This window comes from Zalophus californianus, chromosome 13 (genome assembly GCF_009762305.2).
Source record: "Zalophus californianus isolate mZalCal1 chromosome 13, mZalCal1.pri.v2, whole genome shotgun sequence".
Lineage (NCBI taxonomy): Eukaryota > Metazoa > Chordata > Mammalia > Carnivora > Otariidae > Zalophus > Zalophus californianus.
This window is the reverse complement of record NC_045607.1, coordinates 60,638,019-60,659,955: the sequence shown is the minus strand read 5'-3', so window position 1 is coordinate 60,659,955 and position 21,937 is coordinate 60,638,019. Positions and strand designations below refer to the sequence as shown.

The 21,937-nt window shown below is 36.7% G+C and overlaps 1 protein-coding gene across 39 annotated transcripts in view; it reads right to left on the bottom strand.

Moving 5' to 3' along the window:
- PTPRD (protein tyrosine phosphatase receptor type D) overlaps positions 1-21,937 on the bottom strand; it is a 540,170-nt gene that overhangs the window by 95,060 nt on the left and 423,173 nt on the right. For 23 of the 39 annotated variants that reach the window (XM_027615436.2, XM_027615438.2, XM_027615471.2 and 20 more), the window contains 2 exons: positions 17,118-17,159; positions 16,516-16,613 (listed from right to left, as the gene is read on the bottom strand). In XM_027615436.2, coding sequence (XP_027471237.1) covers positions 16,516-16,613; positions 17,118-17,159 — 140 coding nt within the window. The remainder of the gene's footprint in view (positions 1-16,515; positions 16,614-17,117; positions 17,160-21,937) is intronic. The other 16 variants (XM_027615450.2, XM_027615448.2, XM_027615451.2 and 13 more) reach the window with 1 other exon arrangement.

Sequence of the window (21,937 nt, the reverse complement as noted above, 5' to 3'; positions counted from 1 at the left end):
AAATTTAGACTTTGAAGAACAGATTTTAGATAGCTGCTAGAACTCTAACTGGATTTCTAAATCACTGAATTTATTGAATATTAGAAAACCAAAAAAATCTCATCATGGTGAATATAACAAATACAAACTAAAATCCAAGTTGCATCACACTGGAGTAAAACTTATAGCTGCATGATATCGGAACCCTGACAAAGTCCAGTTTGGCAGATTTGGCCTAATGTTTAGAGCGAAAAACTGAAGGAAATTTTAGGCTCAGAATTCAAGAGCAAGGATTATTATGTATTATTCATCTTTGTACCCCCCAACGCCTAGCAAAGTACCCAGCACATAGTAAGAATTCAGTAAAGGTTTGTTGCATGAGATGAACAGAATACAAAGCTGGGAAAGAAAAGAGACCTCTAAAGAAACAGACATTCATGTTCTTGGAAAATTTTTTTAGACGTAGCCAATTTTTAGAATTGTGCTCAGGGATATTTGGAAGAAAAGAGCAGCTTTGTCTCACAGAGTTCATTTGTTTATTCTCTAATGAAAATTATAATCCTTGGTCTGTGGCTTCACAATTGGTTGCTGTGGAATGATTATAGATCAAAAACAAAAAGATTACATCCCTTTTCAAGAACAAATGAGTAGCAAGAGCAGATGAAGTCTGGAGGAAACAAAGATGTTTTTTCATGCAAATATTTTAATGATAAAACTGCAGAGAGATAAATACTGAAACTACTAGTCTTTGTAAAAATTGCTAAATTTTTAGCTTTGAGGAAAGGTGATTTTTCTTCCCTTTAAAGCTGACTCTGAGAAATGAATATTCCAGATCATTTTTCTTCATAGACTGAGTAGAGGAAAAGTGAGTTCTGCAACCAGCATTCTTCCACTCCTTCGTTTCAAGCGGGGTAGTGAATGGCTTCCTTATCTGTGCCCAGAATCCTTGTCAGGAAGCTTGATTTCCTGCACTGTTCTAATGATATACTTTCCAAGGGAGGCTCACCAAGGAAAGCCAAAGTTGGATTCCCTACCTAGATGGAGAACCATTGTCCATCAAGTTGTAGCTTCCCTGTGCCCATAGGACCTCTCTTCCCACAGGACCTCTCCTGCAGTACAGTAATATTATAACCTACTGAAGCACCTTTATTCATAGGTTGGTAAATGATGATACTTCGATATTTCGATATCATGTTACGCTTGGGAAGAGAGAGAAGCGAAGAGCAAATCAGATTCCTGCTTCATTTTTGAAACATTCCTACATTCATTTGAGAAAAGTTAGCATGCTAGTCACAAGGATACCCCAAAAAAAATGATGCATTCCTTGTCCTGAAGAAGATTTGATTATTATAGTGGAAGACTCACAAGTAAAACAATGAAGACTGCAATCCTTTGTATTATCAGGGACTCAAGTACAGCAAAAAGCAAATCAAACCTGCCCCATAGTGACAGACACCTGTCTTGTCTTAATTTTGGCCTTCCACACTCAAGCTACCCCCAACTCTGACACTTCTGTCTTCAAACAACTCCCCAGTGTCATTGGTTCCCTCCATCAGTTGTTTAAAAACAATGCAAACAAAAGAAATATAAATCTTCACCAAAAAGGAGGGGGGAAAAAGCCTAGTGGTCTCCTTGAGTCTTTATAAAATACCCATTTAATGTTCAAATACAAAGTAAATCTACTGAATTGTACACCTTAAAATGGTGAATTTTATAATACATGAATTGTATCTTGATAAAGTGATAAGAAAAACATACAGAAATATATCACATAAATTATTTTTTGCTAGGAAACATTGTTCTTTTCAATAAATAGAAATTGACTTCTATCACAATCATTGACAGCTACCTAAATTTCTAGTACTGTTTTTGATTTGGATTCTCATATAGGAAGCAAAACTTCTTTGATGTTTCTAAATAACCTAACTTTGACATGGATGACTACAGTTTTATTTTCAGAAAACTTTCCCCTTTATTCATCAGTTTGTTTTTGTCTAGGAAGTCTACCTAAAAAACATCAGCTTTTGCATGATGTTAGATGTGAAGCTAGCTGAATGACTTCAGCCACATCTCATTTAGCCGTATCACTTAACTTCCTAGAAAAAAATGTCTTCTCTTTAGCAAAACATCAGGGCGGACTACATTCAAAGATTTTAGGAATCCTCAAATATAACTCCACAGTGGAAACTTTATGACACTGATTCCAAACCTCTGAAACTTTAGGACAGTTTTTTTTTTTTTTTTCTTTTGTAGGATAATGGGAGAATCCTTGAGCTGTGACAGGGAGGATCAATATGGAAGGAATAGAAAAGGAACAAAAAAGGAAATCAATGCCCAGTTGCACAGCAACACCCAACAACTCCAATACTTAGGCTGAAAATTTTTATTTTTCTCATGTCTCAGCTGATGACAATGAGGTCAATTAATTACCATGGGGGGAAAACGAGACTGAGTTCTCCTACCTTTGCTAATGCAGCACCCTAACTGCTCTTAATACAAAGGGAGGCAGCATTTCACTGTTCATTAACCATCCTAATTACGGTTTCTCAATCACTTCAGCCATGTCTGCACTCCCGAGTTATAGAACACCAATAGAAGAGATTGGACTTAAGCTTAGGAGGAGGGGGTAGAGGCATTACCGCAGTGGGAAAACAAAAAGGGAAACCGGGCCTCAGAACCTCATCTTTATAACCTGTACTTTTAGTTGTGTTTTATAATAATCAGAGAATCAGAATTCCAGGCTTAGAGAAAGAATCTAAAAAGGTTACCTAGTGCAATCTGATGCTTAAAATTCTGCCTCGTCAATCCAGCTTATTATATGCCACTTGACATACTGTTCAATTTCACAGAAATCAAAGCTAGAGCTAAAACAAACAAAACAACAACAATGGACCCTGAAACTAATGGAAAGAAATATAAGTAGGCAAAGAGTTTGTATATTCCTGCCATCTTGAAATAGGGCAAACTTCTAATTGTGAAGTAACAGCTTCTATCTTTTCAAATCATTTAGCAGCTTTTATATGAAATTAAATTGCAGAAACTTGAAAGAGGATTTTGCATAGATGAAAGAATGTTTTAAAAATCCTAAGGCAAAATGACACTTTACATCAGTTTAATGTATTTATGAAGCTTAATTTATTGTAGTGAATAAGTTTTCCTTTCATCATGGGTCTTACCTAAATGAAGTCAGAATTTGGTGATATGCAGAGAGGAGGGCATTTTGCCAACATAGGTCTTCACTTCTTTTAATCTTTAGGTTTAAACAAGTACGTAGACTCTGGTCTATAGTTTAAAATGTCAAGACAAGAACAAGTCAATATTAACTACTCTCTCGGAGAGTTAAGACTGGGTCTTTATACCTTCCAATCCTTCCAACACCTGCTTCTGATTTCTCCCCACTTTATTTTCCGAAGGAATTGGTCAAGATCAGAAAACAAATGCCGTCACTATTATGTAGGAAAATTTATAGAGTCAACTTGGTGGATTGATGATTTCTAGTCCATTAGAGTGCAGTGTTAGTTTTTTGTTTTCAGGTATAAACTGTAACCTTTCATCATTTTTAAACTTGATAATTTAAAAAATAATAAAATAATAAAGAACATGAAGGGGGAGGCTGGTTAAAAAGGTTCTTACCCAGAGGAAACCAAGTCCTTTTTTGTTGTTCAAAAATGTCCATGATATTGAAAAACAAAAATAAAATTATATCAATCAGAAATTCGGGCCAATATGTCTTATTTGGGATCAGAAAATACTCATAAATATTATGTAACCACTTTAATAGATAATGGCATAAAATGTCTTTTATTTTAAGACCATAATGAAAATGGTTGTGGAAAGAACCATCAAAGAGAACTATTTATAGTGGTCAGAACATGACTCTGAAACAAAGCCATGTGGGTTCATATCCCAGTTCTGCCACCCACTTACCAGCTGTATGACCTTGGACAAGTTACTTAACTTCCCTGTGTTTCAGTTCAGTCCCTTCTGTTGTAACACAGGGATACTAATAGTACTTACTTGGCAGGACTGAATGAGTTAATGTATGTAACATGTTGTGAAGAATGCCTGGCACATGGTAAGTGCGATACACATTTGCTATCATTATTATCTCTGCAAAGCTCTTTCTTTAAACTGTGAAGCCCTACAGAAAAGCTAGGTAATATTATCACCATAATATTAAAAATGTTATGTAGTTTAATACCAAAGAAGAACATATGAAGGAATATTTTGCAGATAGGAGTAGAGGGGAGGGGTGAGGAAGGGGGAAAGTGGGGAGGTGGGGAAAAGAGAGAGAGGGGAGGCAATAAGGGAGACAGAGGGGTGGGGGAGAGGGGCTGAGGAGGGGAGGAGATGGGGGAGGGGATGAAGGGGGAGGAAGAAAGAGATGAGGGGGAGTGGATGAAGGGATTTAGAATGAATTAAATCAAGAATCTCCATAAGCCTCTAGCTAGAGTTTGGATGACAGATGAATGCCCACTATTAAGGAAACATACTAAGCAAGTGAGAAATAATGCAGTTCTGATTATGCCGCATGCTTGAACTTTTTAGTTAAAGCCAAATACACCAAATGCTGTGTCTGTGATGACTAAAAGACTAATGTTCGCAAGGCATTGCTAAATCCACAAATTCATGTAATGTATTAATGCTTACATCTTACTCTTATCCTCTCTGTACTCCCCAACATGGTGGCATGCCCAAGAATTATTTTTTTTATGTAGAACGACCAACAGTTTAGCCACAGTAGAAAAATCATGGCAAATAATACCACCACTACATTTTTTACATCTATAAATAAATAAATAAAGGCATTTTTATTATGTTGTGCAGCAATAGGCTCTCCTTGCCCCACTCCCTTTCTGCAGCATTGCTCAAATTCTCCCCAAAGCTGTGCTCACAAGTGCCATAGAAATAGCTGCATTCATCTGATCTCTGGGGGTACTTACAGCTTTAAGAGTAGAGGCAGGAAATCATCTCCATAACTTGAGAGGCCTTTTAAGATCACCTAGAACAGACTCCTTTGTGTTACAACTTTTCAAGAGTGTAATCACCTTTCCTGCCTCACCACTGAGCAGCAGGATCCCAATGTTGCAGTGACAGGCACAGAACACACTGGGGTCCTCTGAATAAGCCATGACCCTTCTCATCTCCATGCCTTTGCACGTGCATCTCCCCCAGCCTGGGATCTTACAATCCTAGCAAACTTCAGTGAGTCCAACTTGCATGCTCTCTGGGAAATCTCTCTTCAGTACTGTCCCTTCTTCAACTTTCCCCTCCCACCATCACCCACTATGTCCTATAATTACTGTTTTTTTTTCTTCTGTTTTTCCTAGGAGACTATGGACTTATTTAGGGCAGAACTTATTTCTTGACTTTTTTTTCTCTTACTTTCCAATAAGTGTTTATCAAACAGATGAAAGCATTCCAACTGCTTCTCTTATAAATAAGGAAACTGAGTTCAGGAGAGTTAAACAGCTTGTCTAGGGGCATTCAGATTCACAGCAGAGACCCGAGGCAGGTTCTACTCCTCAGGAAAAATGAGCTTTTCTGGGTACTTCATGCGGATTTAGTTTCCAGAAATTCTATTTCATACAAAATATGAAAAGAATATACAGGCATCATAACCATCTTCCATCTTTATCACTGCTCACCTTCTCCTAATTGCTTTCATAGAGCCTATTTTTGGAAAAAGAAGAAGGGACTATTATACAAATAAAACAACTTGTGAAAAAAATGCAATGTTATTAAATGACCGACGGGTAGGTCATGAGTTTAAAGTTCACAGTACTGAGGGCCACTTCTGTTTCCTATGTGCCTGCTTTGTACAGAAAGGCAAAGAAGCCAGGCGCCTGACATATAGTCATCGTCGTAACAAACTCAGGAGTAGATGCTAATATTCTCATCTTAAGTAAGCGAGAACCAAGGCCACAAGAGGTGAAGTCACTGGTTCAGGGTCAAGCAACACAGGAATTAATTGGCAGAGTCCGAATATGAGCTTTGTTTTCCTTGATTTCCAGTGCTCTCCCCAGCATCTGATACTATTTCCCTCTACATGCATATAGCACTCTGGCCCTAAAACTCCAACTCCATTTTAAAATCAAAATAAAACTCAAAAAATAGCCTCTTTTTTAGTTCTTGTTACAGTCTCTTTGAAGTTGAAAGCTTGTTTTGGAACTAGAAATACTTCAGGATTAATTGTTTCCTGAGAGCTTTGAGCTCCACATGGGAGTAGGTGGAAAGACGATTTGGACAATGTCCAGTGATGGTCAAGGCTCAATTAGTGATGGTGAACTTGTGTGAGAACAGGGATTGAGAAATAAAACTGGAGTTATAGGGACATTCCCTCAAGATGAGTATGACTCCCAGAAGAAAATAAATAAATAAATAAAAGTTTCAAGTATAAAAGATAGGGAATTTAACATTGGTAAGGAAAATATTTGAGATTTTAAAAAAAGCGGGCACAAGGATATTTTAAATGTTCAAATGAAAACAAGCTTTGAAACTTGAAAATTTGGTTTGGTTGCAATTTGAGTTCTAATAAGTACAGAAGTTCAAAAAGAATAAACGATTATAAACACACAGACACACCCTGGTTTGGGATGTGTTTCTTCTAAGGTGAGCTGCAGTTTCATTGTGTCCTACTAGGTTTGTTTACAAGATGCAGAATGGCAGCCAGCTGAGAAGGGACTCTGCACTTCTATATCTTACTTGGTGAGGCTGGTTCCTAGGTATGAACCAAAAAAACAAAAACTTCCCTCTCCCACTCCCCCTGCTTGTGTTCCCTCTCTTGCTATGTCTCTCTCTGTCAAATAAATAAATAAAATCTTTAAAAAACAAAAACAAAAACAAAACAAAGCAAAACAAACAAACAATCAAAAAAACCCACCTTCTCGGTTTCCCAACTGGCAGGCCCATCTTTACTATAAAAACTGTACCGGGAGTTTAATCAGTAGGTAGTTTTGCGTTAAATCTGAGGCATCTCTATTAAAATGTATTCACTTCTGTACTGTCTAAAGATAATAACAGTCTATTTTCTGAGAGAAAAGTTCTGAGAATAAGGCTTCACTGCTGATATATCAGGTGGGGTGTCAACTGAGAAAAGCAGCTCTTTTTACAGAAAGACATTCTTTGTTCTATTTGTTCTTCTTGTTGGTACTACCAATTGTGATCACAACAAAGAGCTTCTGTGAGCTGTAGATTTAGTGAGAAATCGATCCAGACACACACTTTGGTTAATCATCTGCTGCATGCCCAGCAGTGGGCTTGCTACCGTGTGGCCAACAGTACACTGAGAAGGCATAAACACCTGACCAGGAGAAGCTTATATTCTAACACAGGGAATGATCAGAAAAAAGAAAAAGCAACATAGTACATGCTAATTACAGTGCATTAAATTAGCAAGTTTTCATTTTTTTTCTTCTTTTAGTATTGCTTATTTTACTGAATTCAACCAAGTCCTGTGGATTTGACCAATGACAGGGATGGGAAGAGGCCGGGGATTCATTTAGTCTAAAACAGACTTTTTTTTCTTTCATATTTTAACTTCTCTGAAACTGATGTGCATCTTAAAAGTGATGGTATGTATTTGATGAAATAGCTACTAAGGTTACTAAGCATTTGTATCAGGGACTCTGCTAAGCATTTCATATGTATCAATTTATTTTTATTTACAGAGGAGGTAAGTACTATGATTACTTCCTTTGCAGAGATGAAAAAAGTAAAATAGAGAGGTTCAGTTATTCACGTACGGTCACGTAGCTTGATCCAGGGCCAACATTAAACAGCCTGACCCCAGCGCCTGTGCATGTGGCCACTGTGCCACACTATTCCCATTGTTAGCTCAATGAACAGAGGGCCCTGAATGGAAGTTGAGGGGTTTGGACCCAATCTGAAGCATGTACTTAAGGAAGTGGGTAATGCCTTTCTCACCCAAGCCCCCAATCCTAGAGTACCAGGAGATTCTACTTTGGAATAATAAACTTAGCCTTTCATTCCCATGAAGGAAGTTGGTTCATCGGGCCCAGAATAAAAAAAGTCATTACTACTTTTTATTTTATGAAGTCATTTTTTTCTCATTCCATTACACAAACTACTATAATTTGCTCAAAATTAAAAAAAATATTATCTCATGTGGCTCCTGTGTCAGCAATATTTAAAAATGAAAGCTTTTCCTTGGTCTATTCTACTCTTCAACTTTGCATAAAAAATGAAAACAGATCTTTGTCATCAATTACTTTCTTACTTCAGAAAGTTGCAGTGCATTCGAAGATGGGAAAAAAATTGTGTGTGTGTGTGTGTGTGTGTGTGGTTTCTTATTTGTATCTGTGTAATGCTGTAATGCATGTCCATCCTCATGAGTTTATGCATAAATTATAAACTAATTGAAAGCAGAAATGACAAGTGGTTTTGCATTATGAATGCTTGGAGGTTTATGAAACATTTAGTAATGAAGGCTTTAGGCCTACATTTAGGCCTCGCTCTGGCACACATGGTCAAATATACCAAGAGTCTATTCCTAGGGAAAATAGAAATATTCTTTTTTGTGGTTACTGGTTTGATGACAATTTGTCCTTTTATTTATTTTATTTTATTTTTTTTAAAGATTGTATTTATTTATTTGAGAGAGAGAGAATGAGAGATAGAGAGCATGAGAGGGAAGAGGGTCAGAGGGAGAAGCAGACTTCCCGCTGAGCAGGGAGCCCGATGTGGGACTCGATCCCGGGACTCCAGGATCATGACCTGAGCCGAAGGCAGTCGCTTAACCAACTGAGACACCCAGGCGCCCCGTCAATTTGTCCTTTTATAAAGAAATATAATACTTACCATTGGGAATGAAGAAACGGTCTATGGAGCAGAGAAATGTCACAGGAAGCATGTCAGGAAAACCACTGGGCTTTCTCAGGGATAGGCATGAAGTATAAATTGGTAACCATGACATTTTCATAGAAATTTTTAGTATAAATATTGATCTAGTGGAAGACTTAGGTTTCTGGACCCTGTAAATCAGGCCATCATAAGAAACAAACAGTAAAATATTTAGGTCTTTAGAGCAGGTGGATTAAGGTACAGTGTCCTTTTAACAATAAGAAGGAAATTTGTGGCCTGGCTCAGACATGTTCTAAGCACAGGTGTGAACTTGAGCAAGTCACTCCTTTCTCAACTCTTGTTCTTTACCTCTGAGAAGGAAAGGTTTAACCACATGCTCTCTGGGGTCTATTTCAGCTCTCAATACTTAAAAAGATGATGTAAGCAACATTTCTTAACATGTCTATATATATGTCTTGGCACTGTCTTGATATATTTCATTATTCATGAAAGAAATAATGTATCTTTTTCTGTTACCTGTCTCACTAGAGTCTTGTGAAGATTTTAGCCTTCTAGACAAAGGTGCCACATACATGCTGTTATTAAAACAGAAGGACAGCACACCGGTATCTGGAATGTTTCAGATAAGAGGTTCATTATCATCTGTACAGACAGGAGATGTGAAAGTGTTGCCATGAGCACAGGAAGAAAATCTCAGCCCATCTGGATGCTAACTGGTGGAGGACACTTGAGCGCTGAGATAAAAGATAATACACATCCACAGATGGCAGCAACAACGTTGGGACTGGGTTTTGTGGTGAGAACAAAATAGGTCAAAGGTAGGCCTTCTGAGAATCACAGTTTCTCACTCTGCTTTGATCCAACAGAAAGACTGCTCTTCAGACTAGTTTTAATGTATGTGTTTAAGATAACACTACTAAGAGAGATGTGATGATTAATTTGAAACTAGATGTTGGATAAATATTTATGTCTATTTGTAAGTCAGCTGTTAGGAACTTGGAAGAAAGTATGCAGTTGTGACTATATTTAAAAGGGTGCTATTTTTTTATTTTATTTTTTTAAAGATTTTATTTATTTATTTAAGACAGAGCAAGCACATAAATGAGAGAGCACAAGCAGGGGAAGCAGCAGAGGAAGAGGGAAAAGCAGATGTCCCACTGAGCAGGGAGTCTGATGCAGGGCTCGATCTCAGGACCCCAAGATCATAACCTGAGCTGAAAGCAGACGCTTAAATGTGACCCACCCAGGTGCCCATAGAAGGAGCTTATTATCTCAACTCAGGTATAAAATCTATGATGTACCTGAAGTACAGTATGGATATTGGGCATTATTTCTGTGGGGAATTGCAACTTGAAGACCAAATCGGGAGATGGTTTCACATCTTCTCTGACTTTGTAACTTTTCTTGCTAGTGACCACCGGGATGCCTCTGTGTTGAGGTCTTGACCAGTGCGGGTGGAGCGAATACAACCAGTCAACAGTGAACCAACTCTTTATAGAAAAGAACGGACTTACCTATGTAACTAAGAGAGCAGGCTGCTTCCATGCCATTCACTCTTCACAATACAAAGGATAGTGGAATCATTATGCAGAGGTGAGAGCATCTTCACTTCTAACAATGCTATTTGCATGCTTAAGTCATTTGAACATGGAAGAATTGATTTACCCTCCCCTAGTTGTTCTTCCTATTTCAGTTTCTCCTTTTTTCCCATTATATACATCGATGACAGATTAATTTTCCAAGAAACCACCATGCAAGTGTGCTCTGTATTCTCATCATACTGTGGAACACTTTTGGCATAGGACTGATTATATTTTATTATAATTTTCAATTGACATGTCTGTTCAGTGAGAGTATACTTAACACTATTAATTTATTAATAAATGCATAAAATCTTTCATTGGTTATGTAAAAATAGTGCAACTTTTCAACTGTCATTATTGAACCCCTTCTTTTACACACACACACACACACACACACACACACACAGTGTGTCCTGACATTCATACTCATATACACACATATTCCCTAATTCTCATAGCAACACATTTTACAGATGAGCAACTGTTATATTATTGTGCAAGGCCACAGCCATAACAAGTGTTCAAATCAGAATACATATTTGTCTGAGTCCAGAGCCCATATTCATATTTTTTCCACCATTCATCCACCCCATCCTTGCCAATGGTGAGTCTGACAATGAAAGTTCATTATAATTCTTGGCCCTCTTTGCTTGCCTGACTTCATCTCACTCAACTCTCCACAAGAAACAATTTGCTCCATCATAATAAGTGTCCTTAGTGCTTCCCCTGACTCTACATATACTTTATTATACAATCATATCACCAGGGTGTCTTGTTAAAATGCAGATTCTGATTCAGTAGGTTTGGGATAGTGCCTAAAATTCTGCATTTCTACAAGCTCCCAGTGATGCTAATGTTGCTGTTCTGTAGTCCACACTTTGGACATAAAAGTACAGAGCAGCCTTGAATGTGCCTTTGATCCTTCCCTCCACAAAATGCTCTTGCTCTTTTTCTTCCTAGTTCCAATACCAGTACCACCTTTTCTTCAATACCGTTCCCAGTTCCTCATCTTAATCTGACCTTTACTAAATCCCAACAGCATTCCATTAGTATTTGGGATTAGCAACTTGGTGTTCTTTTTACTATTTTTGCATGTATATATTTGATTTTGCATGGTAGATTTCCTAGAAGTAAAGGTTTTTTATAACTTTTATTCCTGCCAGAACTTAGCATAGTGCTTTTCTGTAGTGTTTTGGTAGATAATTGTTGGTTCTTCCTCCCAGCTCACAAGCTTCCTTCCATAATGACTTCCCTCTTTCCAACCCAAGGAAGGAGCAAGATCTATATGCATAGACTGTTAGCAGCTATGTCCTCATGTGTGTCTCCATAACAAAATGAGTCAACCAGAGTTCAGAGTTTGTTCTCTGGCATTTGGAATCTGAATGAAAAGAAAAATTTGGTCTCATTATTCAGGGGGATGCTCTGTTAATAGAAATATGATCAAAGGCCACATTTTCTATATGTGGGTGGAAGAAACAAAAGAAGTTGGCCTATACAAGGGGAAGAATGAGGTCAGTCCAGATAAAAACACAAAGATGAAAATTTCAAAGAGGATGTCAGGAAATCCAAACAACAGTTCTTGAAGCACACCTATATTGTTAGCCTTTGGATTTATAATAGATAATTTATAATAAATAAATTTATAATAAATAATTTATAGTAAATAAAGCGAACTCCTCCTTTTCCCCCCTTAAACAAACTGTAGGAGCTGCAGTTACTTACAATCAGTCTAATATAAATAGGATTTATGTATATGGTATTGATAATGATAATGCTGACTGTGATACGTGTCAAATGAATCTTATACTTTGGTTTATTTTCCATCTCAGGGGATGATAAAATGAAGACTGGAGGATGATGCTCTGTAAATATATTACCGTAAACCAATGATGTTTCTTAAATTAAAGTCTTCAGAGCACCTTCATCAAAGTCACCTGGACTGCTCTTTTAAAATGGACATTACCTGGGAGAAAATATTTGCAAATTATATATCTAATGAGTCACTACTCAAAATGTAGAAAAAACTCACACAACCCAATAGAAAAACAAAAACAAAATAAAAAAAAAATCCAAGCCAATTAAAAAATAGGCAGAGGATCTGAATGAACATTTTTCCATAGAAGACATACATATGGCCAACAGGTACATGAAAGGTGCTCAACATCACTAATTATCAGGGAAATGCAAATCAAAGTACAAAGAGGTATCACCTCATACCTCTTAGAATGTCATTAAAAAGACAAGAAATAAATATTGGCAAGAATGTAGAGAAAAGATAACCCTTGTGCACTGTTGGTGGGAATGTAAATTGAATAAGAGATATCTGCATCCCCATATCCATTGTGGCAGTACTTACAATAGCCAAAACATGGTAACAACTTAAGTGTCCATGGATGTCACATTTGTGACAACATGGATGCATCTTGAAGGCAATGTACTAAATGAAATAAGCCAGACAGAGAAAGATAAGTGCTGTATGATCTCACTTATATGTGGAATCTTAAAAAAAAAAAACAAACTCACAAAAATAGAGAACAGATTGGTGGCTGCCAGAGGTTGGGGTGGAGTAGGGGATAGGAGAAAAAGCGTAAAGGTGGTTAAAGGTACAAACTTCCAGTTATAAGATAAATAAGTCCTGGGGACATAACGTGCAACATGATGAAAATAGTTAACAATATTTTATTTTGAAAATTGCTAAGAAGGTAGATCTTAAAAGTTCCTATAAGAAAAATTTGTAATTATGTAAGGTGATAGATATTAACTAAACTAATTGTGGTAACCATTTTGTAATATATACACATATATCAAATAATTACATTGTATACCCCAAACTAGTATACAGTTATATGTCCGTTACATATCAATGAAACTGGGGAAAAATAAATAAAACAGACATTCCTGGTTGTCATGGCTGACCTACTGCATCAGCATTTCTGGTGTTGGGACCAGAAATCTGGATTTTAATTAGGCTTCCAAAAGATTCACAGTCATTAGCTAATTTGTTTGGTAAGACCTATACATACTATTCTGAATCTGTTCAAAGATTCACCAGCTCATGCGATGGCTTTGACAGATACCAAATGTCAAGAGAACTTTATTCCCTGCATTCTTGATGTCATCTTCAAATCCTGGCTCCTTAAATTCTAGTAAAACTTTACAGTCTCATATCAGAAAATGAAACCAGAATTATTTATAAATATTTTCAAGATGGAGTGCTCTTGCTACTAATTTCTCAGGTTCTTCTTCCAGCTGTCATTAAATCCAATGTCTGAGCCCAGTTTCCTTTACAATAAAGGAAGTTCTCACATGATCTAATAATGCTGGGCATATCTAAATCTGCTTCTTCCTATTCTGACCTCAGAATCAGTGTAAGCAGCCTCCATGTCTTTAACCTCTGTTTCAGTCTTAGAGTTAGAGTAACAAATTTAGGTTCATTCCTGTTGAGAGGTCTGAGTAATCATTAATTCACAGTGATTATGCCAAAATAATTAGATGTTTGAAGGTAATGTGCCTTGTCTTCTTCCATTTTCTTCACTAAAAACTAGTAAAAAAAATCTATTCAAATTTATATGGAAGATAACAAGTAAAATACAATTTTTTTTCAAAGTGTTGCTCTGTGGCCGAAAATATTATATAGAGGTCTTTATCTTATTATCACAGATGAATAAAACATTTAAATATCTCCTTCATGGCTGTTAAGGCACAGTAGAGTCAATTCATGCCCAGGGAGCTTTAATCACAGACCATCGTCATGATAAATGGTGAAAAGTCAGTGTGGGCTATCATGTCAACGGCTACTGGGGGAGTTTTTAATGGGAACATTGGCAGCATGCAGTTCATAACCGCTTTTAAGGAACACTTCTGATTTAAAGGCTACATGAGTATCATTACAGTATCTTTACATGTAGTATTCTAGAGAAATTCCATTTTAAAAGGAAGCTGGTTATTGTATTCAATGTATATAACAGATTTCTTGAGTGATGCAAATATTGTCAATGGTTTAAAGTTATATTGGTAGTGAGTGAATTACTGACTTTTAGGTTGAGCTATCAATTTTTAATTTTTTGTGACCCATTATATCATTCAAAATCAAGTATTAAAGTGGGGCCATAAAGAAAATATATCACATAACAAGAGAATAAGAAGAATCACGATAACAATAAAGAGCAGGTTGGAAAGGTAAAAGATTGCTAAGAGTTTTTTATGTTGCCCCAGGTAGCACATATCATCTGCCTTGTTTTCTTTTATTTAAAAACTCAATTTGCAGCCTCAAGCCCCAAACTAGAACCACAGAAACTGTTTTAAAAAATACTACATAATTTAAAAATAGCCATTATGACCAAGAAGAACAGGGAAGGAATAAGAAGCAGACCATTTGAGAAAATGACACAATTCATAATCCAATGTGAGTTTCCTAAAATTAAAAGTGTTCCTCTGAATGCTGGGAAGAGAATAAAAAAATATACAGTTTAGCCAATCAGAAAAATAAAGTCCCTTTGTGTCTTATTGAATATTTGACAAAGATGCTGGATATTCAAATTGAATAAAAAGGCTACCTGGATCTTAAGGGTGGAGGTCCATGGTGCTACAGATATGTTTTGCTTTACACACTAATTTAAAATAATGAAAAAGTGACAATTTGAAGACTTCAGAAAGTCCAATCAAATATCCAGATTGCCACAGGCCCCACTACTCCAGATTTTCTTACATGGATCTTCTTCACATACTTGAAACCCATAGAGCCACTTGAGGTTGGGGATCCTCTTAGCGGTTCTCACTGAAAGGGTAGAATGTTAGAACTGAGGGCGCCAGGATGCCTCAGTCAATTATGCGTCTGACTCTTGGTTTTGGCTCAGGCCATGATCTCATGGGTCCTCAGATGGAGTCCTGCAATGGACTCTATGCTCAGCAGGGAGTCTACTTAAAGATTCTCTCCCTCTGTCCCTCCCCCTATTTGTGCACTTCCTCGTGCATGTGCAATCTCTCTCTTTCTGAAATAAATAAATAATCTTTTAAAAAAAGAATCCTTTAAGCATGTTAGAACTGGTAGGGAACTGAGAGATCATCTAATCCAACAGCCTCATTTCAAGTTGATACAACAGGCACTTGTGGTGATGAGCATTACGTGTTGTATGTAAGTGATGAATCACTAAATTCTACACCTGAAACTAATAATACATTGTATGTTAACTAACCAGAATTTAAATAAAAACTTAAGAAAAAAAAAGTTGATACAACAGAAACCAAGAGGGGTAACAGGGATGTGTTTTAAGACTTTCCCATTAAGTAAATCAATAGAAACTCTTTATGGAATCAGGTACCCAACAATCTTTTGTTGTTTGGCACAATAAGACTTTAGTTGTACCTTTTAATCTTATGCTAAGTCAAATTTGACCTAAAAGAATAATGATGGTTTAGTTATCAATTCATGAGTTGGTTTTAGAATGAGTCCCTATTGCTGGGGAATATCAGAAATATCCAATTTTAAAACTTTCTACTTGATAAATACCACAATGTCCAAATGCACACAAATATACAAAAAGACTTTTCATTCACTTTCATCAAGAATTCACACAGAACTTATAGGGATTCTAGAATTTTAAGATACTATTCAGTTCACCATTGCTTCAAAAATAGGCAACTTTTCAGGAACATATTACTATCTTAATATTAATTCTGGCATTATTTTAAGACTGAAAGCTAAAATCATGCTCATATACGTTGTATACATAATTAAAGGGTTTTAAGGTCAAGGAAAACTAAGTATACAGAGAAATCGACTTATTCCCTGTCAACTCTCTTTTTCAGGGAGGCTTCTGGCCACGAATTAGTGTATTTAGCACCCATCTGGTATACAAGGAAGTTTATCAATTCAATATATTCTATGAACTAAAAACCAGAAAAGAAAAATCAACCTCATTAACACTGAATATCAGATATTCAACACATCTTAAAACTGCAACTACTATATTGATTTTACAGACACTTTTAAGTTGCCTATTTACTACCAAATTCTATATCTGATTCACAGTCATGTTTAAAAGAAAAAACACCAATGAAGTTAGTTTTTAAGAATAGAAGAGGAGGACAACTCTTGAAATTACTTGCAAGTATAAATGCACTGAAATACCTCATATTCCTGGGAAAACTTCAAGTTGTCATTTGCTTTCAACCTTTCAATGTGATCTGCAAGTTCCAAGATAGGAATTGGAGGATGGCTAGCCATACCTATTAAAAGGAAAGAAGAAACACATTTGAAAACAAATGCAAAACAATGGTGACTATTCCAAAATATAGAGAATACTATAGTTAGAAATGGCCTGAAAATATGTGAGTAGTAAAAATGTTTAATGTGAGGAAGCAGGCAGATAGTTTGGTTACTCAAAGCAGGACATGCTCGGGAAGGATGAATTTTGTAGCCAAATGAAAAGTCACCAAGCATAATCCCCAAACTAACACTCCTAGTGTAAAAGAAAGCGTTATTGTGCTATGAATCAATATGGTTAGAGTGGAGAAAACTGACAGTCAGACTTGATGTCAACTTCTGCTTTGAGTAATGACTGTTAGGTCATTTCAAACTCCTTCTCCTGCACTGTGTGAAATGGAAATTGTGTGGAATTAAATGGTGTAAAGTGAACTAAGAAAACAGACACTGAGAAAGACCTAAAAGGGAAAGAGTAGTAGCTTGATAGGAAACATAAAGTGACTTATGCATAATCAAGGGAAACTAACTTGAAGAATGAAGGTTACCAGGGTAACCGGAATCATCTGAACCTGCAAAGGAAATGATGATGTAAATAAAATAAAATAGAACGAATTTGTTAAAAAAATGAAATGGATAGTCTGATATACTTTTTTTAAAGGACTGATAAAAATGCTGCACGTTTTTACAGGATTCACTAGACATTGTGACTTGATTAAGATCGTTTAAATATTTCACAGACCTGGAGGTGACTGACATTCACATGCAAACATGGACACAAAGAATGACATGCACCACAGTTCATAGACGATAATCACTGATGACAAAATCAGACACCAAACTGAGTTTCAAAAATGTTTCCACTAGTAGCAGATTGTAGAGGTTGGGGTTGTGGCCTTCACCTGGACATTTATAAATGGCCACACTAACAGTTTTGTGGTATTTGCCCCAAGTCCCCATTTTTCAACCCCCAGCAAACCTACAATCTACTTCAGGTGTAAACATCTTTGTCCACAAATGGGAAATGAATGCAGAAGAGTGAGCAGATGGTGAAGGGACAAGGAGGGAAAGGGGATGGAAAAAGAAAGAAAGCAGTGACAGGGACAGCACATCTTAGTTCAGTCTGCCAGCTGAAGTGATATATTTCACAGATTCTGTTAAAAATAATCCACTACTAATTTTGGTGATTCCTGTGTCTTTCCAATGTTTTTGCACTTTTCATGTGATTTACATTTCATTTCTTTGTGATTAAATTTTTTAAAAGCACCATGAGAGAGCATCGCTGACTCATGTCTTATGGCTACAAATTCCAGCTGGCTAGAAAAACTTCAACTAGCATGCCCCCAGGGAAGCCTCTGAAGCTGAAAAAGAATGGGGGAGGAGCTCAAACTGGAGGTCAACTTGACATTCTGCTGTCCTGGGACTCTTTGGAAGGTACTAGGCTATGGAACGGTGACCATAAGTCAACAAGACGTGATTACTTTATGGGCATTTTAGAAATTGTGCCATTTATTGAAAGCCATCTAATAAGTTCCATTATCTCGAATGTCAAATTATCAATAGTTCTGGTAAGTTAAGTAAAAAACTATTTTGCTTCTTCCAAGCAATCCTTTTACTACAGTGTTATAATAGGTGGTGTTTTAGGGTTTATAGCTTCCAGTCAACTAAAATCTTAATGGAAGATCCCATAAAAATGAGTTGGCTTAGAAATAGAAACTCTTTGTTGCAGATATAATTATGTATTTGAATCAAAATGTTGGAGCCCATTTCTGGAACTTTTCCATAAAGATGGTAGAATTGAACTAATTTATATTCTGTGGAGGGAATAGGTGGGTGACAGTGGTCTAATAATTAAAGTGATCTTATCCAGATGAGGCACCCCCAATGACAAGAATGGAAATGCAAAGGCACAAGAGACTCTAGGCTTATCTGGAAATGGAAATGGACTGATGTAGACATCCATTACAGTGCTTTAACAGAGAAAATAAAGAGACAAAGATGTTTAGACCTTTCCGAGCGAATCGTGGGAGAGAGTTATTATCATATATGGACTGAGTGGTGGTTTGGCTAGAGAGGGAGGACACAGAGCCAATCAGGGAGGCGTAGGGGACTGAATTACTGCTCAAAGCTGCAAAAAGTAAAGCCAGTTGGAGATGGGAAAAGTATTAGTATAACAGCAGTAGAAGACCATAATAATCAACCAAAGATGTGATCAACATATTTACTTTGGAAGCTAATTATACAGAAATCCAAGTAAACCTATACTGACTTATTATCTTCTAAATCAGGATGTATATATCATATGCAAAAATAGCACAGCATTCAAGAATCATTGTTTAAGACACATCAATATGTATCATTTTCCATCACAATTCTAGGACAAGTAAAAATGGCAGAATGGATGTTTCATGGAAAGAGGAGGAGAATTTGTGGGATTCTGATGGTACAGGAGAAGGAATCCTAGACTAGAATATGGATAAGAGTTCTTCTGGTTTTGCCAACTACTAATAGGGACAAATCATCTTTTATCAAGAACCTCAATTTTTGGGGCGCCTGGGTGGCTCAGGTCATGATCCTGGAGTCCCGGGATCGAGCTTCCTGCTCAGCGGGGAGTCTGCTTCTCCCTCTGACCCTCTTCCCTCTCGTGCTTTCTATCTCTCATTCTCTCTCTCAAATAAATAAATAAAATCTTTAAAAAAAAAAGAACCTCAATTTTTTATCTGTAAAATAAAACTGCAGAGCCAGGTAACTTCTGGAGTCACTTCCTTCTTTATAACTTTCACTTCTACCTGCTGTACATAGGATGTCTAAGCATATGGAACAACAGAGAAGGGTCTCTTGGGCATGGTTCTCATGTAAGTGTTCTAAAAGTTACTGTACCTTTTCTTTGAGCTGTGGGGAGCATTTACTGTCTATAAACTAAAAAATCTATGCAGTGTAGTGATCACCTTTTTGAATTAAGTTCAACACCATTTTCTTTAGTAACCCAAAAACTATGATGTTATGTCATGTATTTGAAACAAACATCATCATAAAAATTATGCTACTTAATAAATTGGGGATGAAACTCTAACATGAAACTCTAGCTCATACCAGAAAATAATGACCAAGGAGATACGAAAAAATACTGTTATATAATTCCCCTCAAACTTCTCCATTGTCCAACATGGAAACAATTTTATATGATATAATCAAGCATGTTAGATTCTGAATAGAAAAGCAGACACTAAGAAAACTATGAAGTTGATGTCGCTGTAGTATTTTTTCAATCTTTTGTCTGGGCAACCTGGCTATTGCTCACAGTCTACAAACAATATTCTTATTAGACGAATGTTTTTACATTAGCATCACTTGAGATGTTTTAAAATTATTTTTTTCCAGACTGCACACCAGACCAATTAAGTCAGAATCTCTGAGGGTATGAACCAAGCATTGGTATTTTTTAAAGTTCCCCAGCAATGGCTCTCGGTCCAGTGGAAATTATGATGGGGGGACTGTAACTTGTGTATTTTTTCCACTCAAAAATTATATCAGGGTTTATGAGACCATAATCAGCTTTCTTTTGGTAATACTTTGAATCTGCTCTGATTCTCCATTTAGTGAGCTTTAGTACTTTAGGCATTATTAGTAGCAAAGTACTTCAAGTGCAGCTCACAGCTGATGAGGACTTGCCAGAGTCACGACCTTATCAGTTCAAAGCTACAAATGCACAACATAAGTGCATTTTAAAGGCACACGTTGAATCTGAACAGTGTTTTCATTTTGAAGCTATGATATCCACAATATACACTATCAACATGATAAATGGATGGATGTAGTCACTGAAATCTGCCTTAGGTTGGAGGAAAAACCATGATGACTACTTTTAATAGGGTACATATTTATGATAGTAATGTCATGAGGACTTCGTTATGAGAATGAAAACTTTAACATCATGGCATTTAAAGCTGAGAGGTGCCTTAGAGATCACTTAACCCAGCCTTTTCATTTTACACAAGAGGACTCTGAAGCCCAGAAAAGTTAAATGACTTTGTACATTAGTCCATCTAGTAAATAAAATCTTAAGTGGTTTTGGCATCTTTCCATTGTATTAATTCTGGAATGGCCGTTACAATCTTCTCAAGCAGGCGCAAAGTCTCCAGGGGCTGAAGGGGGCAGTTTGGTAAGGTAAATGACTGAAGATGACCAGATAGAGCATAGTGAACACTTTCACAAACAAAGTGCTCATACTCATTTCCTTGAAGCAAGCAATCTTCTATGGCCGGCTTTCATTTCCCTACTTTCAAAGGAGGCTCAAGAAAAAAAAAAGTATTATGTGAAAAATAAAAATAGGCATGAGATGAATGGCAATTCACATTCAGTCTCAAGGTTAGGGTCATGTTTAGGGCTGGTGTAGACTGTGGAGAACTTGCATAAGGGATAAACTCTTCAGCTCTAGTAGATATCTTCCAGGTAGAACTGCAGAGCCACGAGGTAAGAATTTTCAGGTTTTTAGTAGCAGCTGCAAACCCAGATTATGATGTGACATTTCCTCAGTTTTCACTGTTGCCTTAAAACTTTGTTGAAACTCAGTGGGAGTCAAAGAAAAGACCTCTGTAAGCCACACTTGGCTAACTAAATTGCTGCCTCTGTTTTAAAAGAGCAAAATGTTCTTTTGGTGTGTAGATTACAATCCAAGCAGGTGGAGAGTGACAGCATGCTTGTATCCACAAGACAGTGGGCTAGACATCAAGTGTTGTCTGGGGGAGGGTGACAATGTATACATCTCTCATGGGTCACCCTCTGCAAGTTCATTGATTTCCCCTCCCTTTCCACATTCTTTTTGTAAATTAGGAAAATGAAGCTCAGAGGGACTTGATCGAGGTCATCACTATTAGTAAAACTACTGGGGGATTTGATCCCAGACCCTGTCACTTCTTATTTAGGGCACTTTCATTATGCCATACTGTCTCTTACACCATTTAATGCCTGGGCAGAGGGGTGCCATGTACATAAATATGGGCCTGTGAAATGTTTGGACTATTTATGCCCTGACACAGGGATCATAAACCACCCTCAATTAGAGAAAATGTGTCAATAATAGCTTCATTTGGAGGTATGTCTGTTTCAGTGGTGGGGAATAGGGAAAACATGCTCCTACACACACCTGTATTTAACATTTTGTGAGTTTCCATGAAAACATGAACTAAAGGTATAATAAATTTAGGTATAAATTCAAAGCTATTTTAATTTAATTTAATCTAAAACCTATAGTATTATTTGGCAGATTTTTTAAAAACTCCAATTTATAATGTTTTTGCCTTCTAAATATTCTGTTTAATTTTACTAAGTAATCTAATCAACAGTATTT